This window comes from Ananas comosus, linkage group 7 (genome assembly GCF_001540865.1).
Source record: "Ananas comosus cultivar F153 linkage group 7, ASM154086v1, whole genome shotgun sequence".
Lineage (NCBI taxonomy): Eukaryota > Viridiplantae > Streptophyta > Magnoliopsida > Poales > Bromeliaceae > Ananas > Ananas comosus.
The window spans coordinates 13,869,581-13,877,015 of record NC_033627.1 but is presented as its reverse complement, the minus strand read 5'-3'; the positions used below and the strand labels follow the sequence as shown (position 1 = coordinate 13,877,015).

The window sequence follows — 7,435 nt, the reverse complement described above, 5'->3', positions numbered from 1 at the left end:
TTACTAGCTTGTACAGCTGCTAAATTTAATAAAAAAATTTTATTTAATCAGAAGTAAATTTAGACAATGCCAATATAAAAAATAAGAAATTAAGAGGTGAAATAGCTGAGGAGTCTATTTCAAAACGGAATATAGTTGAGGGGGTCTCAACACATTTTCATAAAAAAAAATAAAAAAGGAAAATTCGAATTTCCCATTTTGCCCTCCCCAATGTGTTCCATTTTGTGTATAGATAAATAGATATAGAATAGAATAGAAGAAGCATTATATCTCCTCTCTTTCGCTTCTCTCTCCACCAACGAACACCATGGCGGATAATTCCAAACCCGTGAGTAGTAGTTATTCTCCTCAATTTTCGTGCTTATTCTCCCCGCTCTCCTCTTATTCTTTTTTTTTTTTTTTTTGGGGTTTCCTGTTTCATTGAATCGGTTCGATTCGCGTGGGGGTTTAGGGTTTAGGAGGCGCCGGAGCGAAGGCGATCGCCGCCGCCGCCGCAGCCCCCTCGGCGGAATCCGACCGTCGAGATCCCGACCTGAGCGCGATCGAGCCGTCCGATGGCTTCGTCGCCCTCGACATCGGCGCCCTCTCCCTCCTCGCCGGCGACGATCCAAACTCGGCCCCGACTCAACCCGTACATTAAACCCTCTTTACTCTCTTTTTTCCCGTAGTTTTTTTTTTAAGTTTTTCTCTAATTTTTGATGAATTTATTTGAATTTTTTTTAAAAAAAAGTTGGTGAAATCGTTCTCGCGCAAGGGGTCGCAGCGAAACGGCGGAGGAGGAGACGCGACCTTACCCGGTGAGTTGACTAGCTCGACTCGGTTCGACTCGAATTCGGGTTAGATTACGTCAGCGACGTGTTTGGATTTATCCTTTAATCTCGTCCTTATCTTTTTAGCAACCGTGTTTTTCGGAAAAAAAATCCCTATTTTGGACGGTCGTGATTTAAATGCATTCGATGACCTGTACATATCAGGTGGGCCCGGGGAGAAGCCCACGATCGTGGTACACGTGGCGGGGGATGGGGGGCAAAACGGTCATTTCACCGCCGCGCCGACCGCGACGCCACCGGGGGGGAAGTGTCGGCGAATCGCACGCCGACACTCGCCGTGGCTCGACCCGAGAAGGGTCCTCTTCGTCTTCGCCACACTGTAAGTCAAATGACCAAAGTACCCCCCTGCCTTTTTTCACTATATCTTTTGGGCCGGCTTGGCCACGTGGCACGTTTGGTGGGCCCATTAACGTGTAGCTTTTGGCCCACGTTTCGGGTGGAATAAGGTGGGCCGTTAGTGGAGCTTGGACGAAACGGCACGCATAATCGTGTCGCATGCGGACGCGGCTTGATCAAAACCCAAACGGACGGTCGCGATCGACCAATAACGCAACGTTTCGAGGGGCGGTCGCATATTCGCTTCGTGCGACCGTGTAGGGACGCTTTGGAAGCGGTGTTTCGTATAATACGAAACATTTGGACGTTAATTGCAGAGCCATAAATGGTTGTCGTTTTTTTCTATGTATCTTTTTTTTTTTTTAAGAAAAGAAATAAAAAATATAATAATAAGTGTCCAATAACTTAGGTGATAGTGCATCAAATATTAGGTTCTAGAGGATTGAATACCTAGGTAGGTACGATTCCGAGGTGGTTTAAACAATTAAATTTATGCCGTCCATGTAATTAATGCAGAGTCGGTTGTTGTTACGCGTAAATAGAGTTTATGTAATTGATCCTAGTTAATTTTTCATAAAATAAAATGGTTTTACTGGTCTTAATTTGGTTGATCCATATTCATACACACAGGAAGATCAGAGCTGTTTGGTTCTTCACAAAAGCAACATTCTTTTTTATAATTTTTATTTTCTAGATAAAAATTTAAGGAATTAAATGAATGAAAAATGATTTTTTTCGCCGAAAAATTATATTTTGGAATAATTTTGATGAACCAAACACTCTGTTAGTCCATAAGTACAAGGCTTTGTCAACTGTAGGACAATTATTAGGAATATCTTCTTAGAACTTTGTGAATTTAGATATTTTTGTTGGTACATGGATTTGATGACCATACATTGCCCCTTTATTTAGGTTTGAACTAGTACTTGTGATCTGTTTGGGCCAAAATGCAGTACTATTTGATATTGATATTTCTCCAACTGCAACTTTCGAACTATTTTGTTTATTAAACATCGTACTGGAGATGATTGTAGCTGAAAGCAAAAGCTTAAATAGGGTCATACAGACGCGGAGTTAGATGTATTCACTTGATCATTGAAGAGGACTGGTTTAAGTTATAACTTTAACACTAATTAACTTGGCTTGAGCAGGTCCAGCATGGGAACTTTGATACTGCTCTACTTCACTCTCTCCATGGGTAAGATGACCCAAGGTGACTCAGATGCCTAGTGATGCAGTGGACATGCTTGAATGTGGATACAAACCATAATATATATAATACCAACCCAAAAAGAAAAAGTTTAACATTTTCAAAAACTATTATTGTTAGTGCTACTATTAAAGGAGGGGGGGACAAACGAGAAGTTGCATTACTGGTACAAAAGGGAACCATGAGAACACTAGAATAGTTAGGAGGAAAGGGGAAGTAGTGTACTCTCTGAAAGTAGGGAAAAAGGAGAAAAGTTTTTTTTTTTTTTTTTTTTTTTTTTAATGTGTCATTTTGTTGTTGATAGTAAATTTTCACCTTCTGTTTTTTGTTTCTGATTTTGCTTTTGTGGTTTCAATTTGGGCTGTTCTAAGACAAAGTTATATGGGTTGTAAGCTTCCCCATTCTGTTATTTTGGGTTAGTGAGTGGTATTGTGAGTTGGCTTGTCCTTCTACTTGCTATTTTTTTTTTCTCTTTTTTTTTTTTTTGAAGGTGGGGAGTTTCTTTCCTCTTTTGGGGAGTTTTTCATTTTGTGAATGGAGAAACTGGCATTTGAGTATGATAATTGTTACTTGTTAGTTACTTCTTATAGAGTGAAATGGGACCATATTGTTCCTTGTAAAGCTGCTTGTTAATGGGGGTTGCATTCAAGGTGGGCCTTAGCTAAATTGAAAAGTTAAATTCATCTCTATCACATAAAGCACTTTGCTTAATTTTTCTTTTGGAACCCAAATTCAATTGCTTGTACTATAATCAATCATCTATTTTAATAGAATAGGAAAAAGATGACATGAAATGATGAACATACTTTAGTTTAGTGCTCCATTTATTATAATGGAGAGAAAAGGAGGGGAAAATCATCATCTCATTTAATAGGAAACTTGCAAGGTACAGGAAAAGGAACCAGAGATAAAAGAATAAAAAATAAGCCTCCTCAACATGTTTTATTTGTTTTCCTCACCCTCAGGAAGTGGAGATAAAAAGAGAGAAAAAAGAATAAAACAAACCAATTTTCCTTTCTTTTCTTTTATATTCTTTTCTTTTCTTCATTTTCTCCTCTTCTTCTCTCCTATTCATTGCATCCAAACAGAGCATCACCTGCTGGAAAACTGATTGAATCCAATCAGCACAAAAACAAACCAAACAAACAATTATAGTTTGTATCAGAACTCATCAACAATTATTGTAACAATTTTTAGGTGCTTCTAACATAAAAGAGTTCAGAGACCATCAAAGACAAACAAACTAAGATTGCTTAATTTTGTTACCCAAAAATTTGACATTTCCCCTCTTCATTTTTCATGTTAAAATTCACTTACAATGGCAGAATAATTCACAGTACAACGAAGAAACGAAGTTCGCGATTTCGTCAGCATTTTAAGAAGGTTAAAGCATCATATCTCTCTTGCCTTTATTGTTTGTTTATCACATTTCTAAAGGATAAAGGGTTACATGCTGATTCAATTGCCCTTTTAGAGCATTAAACTATACAACTTTTCACCTTTTTAATTGCACACGTAAATACACAGGATGTATATAAGTAGTATCTTAATGTTAGTACCGTCGAGAAATGCGTGGCATCGAGCATCTGTGCTTTCTATCATGGTACATTCTCACCACCACAGCTGCAGTTTCTTCTATAGCTTTTCCTGTAACCTCTGCGACAGAATAAAAAAAACAACCATTTTACCATTTCAACAACAACATAAAAGCAGTTGAGTTTATTATTAGAAGGGAATTCTTATTAAAATCACATTCATGATGAACTCGCAACTCACATAATACGATACGACAAATAGGGATTTATAGTAAATTCTTACCAATCACCGGCCAAACTGGATTCTGAGTGAAAATGCGACTTGCATACTCCAACTCTGCCTTCACATGGACCATCTCCGAATAGTTGCTCCTCATCTCACCATGAAACCCTAGACTCTTGGCTCTCGTTTTCCTTATAGTTTGAAGAACCACCGGATTTATTGTCAAGCCAAAGATCTTCTCCTGATTAATTTCAAAGAGCATCTTTGGCAATTCCACACCCATCACAATTGGAACATTCGCCACCTTATATCCCTTCTGAGCTAAGTATATCGATAGCGGTGTCTTCCCAGTACGGGAAACGCCGACAAGGACGATATGAGCACGGTTTAGGTTTTTCGGCTGGGCCCCATCATCTTGTTTGATGGTGAAATCGACAGCTTCAATTCGTTGGAAGTAATCTTCTGTGAGGTGGGCCTTCCGGCCGCCTCGGGGGATCCCAGAGGGGGCAACACCGAGATGGGCAGCAATGGCTTCAGTGGTGGGCCGGAGGATGTCGCCAGAAGGAACCCCAAAGAGATCGCAGGCGTGCTTGGCAGATGCAGCCATGGAAGAATCAGCGAGTGTATAGAGTATCAGCGCATTTTCTTTTGCTGCCTGCTTTACGATCTCCATTAGCCGGTCCATGTCTTCGACCTGAAGCGAGACAATATCAAAAAAAGAAGTTAATAAATCTTTTCTCCTGAAACGTAAAAGCTATTTTATATCATTTCCATGTATCGATAGTGAGTGCAAAACAAAAGACTACGGTGACCGCAATATATCAATCGGAAAAAACAGTACTAACTTTGGGGGGTCACTGTGAACAAGTTAGCATCTTACTATCTTCTTCTTCTTCTCATCTTCTTGGACATTAAGCGACAAATAATTCTTTAACTGCACATTACCTACCTTATTTATCTGATCACCGAATCCTCCTCAAATTCAAATGTACTGTCAGACTCTAAATGTGTGATCAATCGTGTGCCCTAAAAACGTGCACCTCATTTCCTATCTCAATCCAGCTGCACCCAGTCTCTTTAGACAACCCTCTCTCCGACATCAAACGCCTCACACGACGAACATCATCCCATCTCCCACTAGAGGCATAGATATTAGACAAGATGACATAGTTAGCAGCATTTTTAGGTTCAATCCCAAAGAGCTTAGACGCCAATCTCTCGCCAATCTCGACATTACCATGCACTTGACATGCTCCAAGCAAGCACCCAAGCACACTCGCACTTGGCTTAATACTCATTCCTTGTATAAACTTTTCAGCTTCGACTAACCTTCCGACCCTACCCAACATATCAACAACACATGCATAATGTTCAACCCCCGGCTTTACCCCGAACTTTTGCGGCATAGTTTTAAGAATTTCTAGTCCTTCATCAACAAGGCCGCCATGGCTGCATGCAGATAGGACGACAACCAAAGTGACATAATTCGGCTTAAGCCCGCATTCCTGCATTGTCTTAAATAAGTCCATGGCCAAATCGAACTTTCCGTTCAACGCAAACCCTTCAATCATCGAAGTCCAAAGAATAATGTTCTTTCTGTCCAGGTCATTAAAGACGCTATAAGCAATCGCGGGCTCCCCACACCGAGAGTACATTGAGACAAGCGCGGAGCCAACAATTGGGTTTTCTCGAAATCCATTCCGGATAGCAAAAGCATGGATAGCTTGTCCTTTTCTCAAAGAGGAATAGAACCCACACGCAGGCAAGAGCAAAACTATCGTAAGATCATTGGGCCTGAGGAGCTCCTCAAATTGCATAGCGGAGAACAACGAGATGGACTCGGCATGGTTTTCTATACGAGAGCACGCCTGGATCATAGACGACCAGGAGACAACATCTCGGTGTTCAATTCTGTCGAAAACCTTCCGCGCGCAATCCACATCTCCAAAAGACCCATAAGCATGAATGAGAGAATTCGCAACTGATAAACAAGAAGAGCACCCCCATTTAACTATCATCGAATGCAATTCCCGAATAATACGGAGCGAACCTAAATCGGCACAGGCCTTCAACAACGCCGAGAAGGTGTATGAATCCGGTCTTACTCCGTCTGCAAGCATTTCGACGAACAACTTAACACCTTCAATTGGGCTCCCATTACCAACATACGCACAAATCATCGCGGTCCAAACAAAGACATCTAAGTTTCCCTTGCGCATTTTATCGAACAGTTGGCGGGCAACATCGATTCGACCGCATACGGAGTACAATTTTACGAATTTAGGCAGCAAATCGCGGTTTTTCTCAAAGCCAGCTTCGCAAATTCGGAAATGGAGCTTCTTTGCTTGATCAAATGAACGTGCATCAATGCAGGATTGGAGAAGAACCCCGAATTCGGAAGAAGCAATTGGTCTTTCTCTCCTCTGAGAGGCATTCACATAGCATTGTTTTGGGCGTAGATTAGTGTACATGGAAGTTGAAATTGAGTTCATTGTTGGCTATGGAATTTAATTCTCTTATCCAAAACAACTAAAAATGAGAGCTTTTATTGGAGAGTCTTATTATTAATGCTAGTTATATATATCATGTTCTATACTAAAAAATTTCAAAAACACCCCTGTAATATAGCATATTTAAAATGACAAAAAAAGGATAAATTATGGGGAAGGTTGAAAAGACGGAAATACCCCGGAGAAGAGGTGGGTATTTACGGGGCAGCCCCGGTCGATGAGGCAATGCTCGAACTGACCCAACGCGGCGTTAACGGAGTGCTCCGCCGTCCACCCGGTGCCGTCCGAGACCATGTAGATCGCCTTCCCCGCCGTCATCTCGCCGTTATCTCCCCCATCACCGTCCATCTCCGCCCCCTCCGCCACGGACGGTTGGATCTCCCCCGACGGTGATGAGGAGGAGGGGGAGGGAGTGGGGATGGGCGGGGCGGTTCGCTTCCGGAGAGCGGGCCAGTCGAGCCGGGTTCGGCCGGACCGGATCGAGCGGGCCCGGGACCAGCGGCTCAGCTTGGGGCTGACTCGGACCGGGCGGTCCGGCTCGAGGTCGGGCTCGGGGGTTCGGCTTGGGTCCGAGTCGTCCGGCGCCGCCAAGGGGACTCGGGCGCGGCGGTGGTTCGGTCGGACGAGTGCGGGGAGGAAGGGGAATTTGGTGCCCAACATTTCTTTTCTTTTTCCCTACAACTCTCACTACCACTACAACTACTCTTATAAATTATTGTGTGTTTTGTTGGTTTTTTAAATTATTTATTTCATTTTTTTATTTTTTTATTTTGTTGGTTTTTGTTTCTTTT

At 42.0% G+C, this 7,435-nt stretch overlaps 2 protein-coding genes across 4 annotated transcripts; one reads left to right on the top strand and one right to left on the bottom strand.

The window, feature by feature from the left end:
• LOC109712703 lies at positions 219-2,997 on the top strand. 2 transcript variants are annotated; one of them, XM_020236439.1, is made up of 5 exons: positions 219-328; positions 452-631; positions 731-836; positions 975-1,149; positions 2,318-2,997. In XM_020236439.1, the coding sequence occupies exons 1-5, from the start codon at positions 308-310 to the stop codon at positions 2,394-2,396; spliced, it is 561 nt and encodes a 186-aa protein (XP_020092028.1). In that variant the 5' UTR covers positions 219-307; the 3' UTR covers positions 2,397-2,997. The 2 variants fall into 2 exon arrangements, with proteins under 2 accessions (XP_020092028.1, XP_020092029.1); XM_020236440.1 differs by having other exon boundaries at positions 220-328; positions 731-797.
• On the bottom strand, positions 3,221-7,356 carry LOC109712702 (probable pyruvate, phosphate dikinase regulatory protein, chloroplastic). Of its 2 annotated transcripts, XM_020236436.1 has the most exons (4): positions 6,822-7,356; positions 4,195-4,828; positions 3,936-4,032; positions 3,221-3,483 (listed from the first exon to the last, which is right to left on the bottom strand). In XM_020236436.1, exons 1-4 carry the CDS (start codon positions 7,302-7,304, stop codon positions 3,444-3,446), a joined length of 1,254 nt encoding a protein of 417 aa, XP_020092025.1. In that variant the 5' UTR covers positions 7,305-7,356; the 3' UTR covers positions 3,221-3,443. The 2 variants fall into 2 exon arrangements, with proteins under 2 accessions (XP_020092025.1, XP_020092026.1); XM_020236437.1 differs by lacking the exon at positions 3,221-3,483 and having other exon boundaries at positions 3,630-4,032.

What these genes read in the sequence shown, in the direction of transcription:
- LOC109712703 (XM_020236439.1), top strand. Translation starts at nt 308, where the DNA reads ATGGCGGATAATTCCAAACCC. An exon ending in ACTCGGCCCCGACTCAACCC is followed by an intron (nt 632 to 730) that starts GTACATTAAACC and finishes TTTAAAAAAAAG; the next exon opens with TTGGTGAAATCGTTCTCGCG. An exon ending in TCGGTTCGACTCGAATTCGG is followed by an intron (nt 837 to 974) that starts GTTAGATTACGT and finishes TGTACATATCAG; the next exon opens with GTGGGCCCGGGGAGAAGCCC.
- LOC109712702 (XM_020236436.1), bottom strand. Translation starts at nt 7,304, where the DNA reads ATGTTGGGCACCAAATTCCCCTTCCTCCCCGCACTCGTCCGACCGAAC. An exon ending in ATACCCACCTCTTCTCCGGG is followed by an intron (nt 4,829 to 6,821) that starts GTATTTCCGTCT and finishes GTCTCGCTTCAG; the next exon opens with GTCGAAGACATGGACCGGCT. An exon ending in ATGCCACGCATTTCTCGACG is followed by an intron (nt 3,484 to 3,935) that starts GTACTAACATTA and finishes GGATTCAATCAG; the next exon opens with TTTTCCAGCAGGTGATGCTC.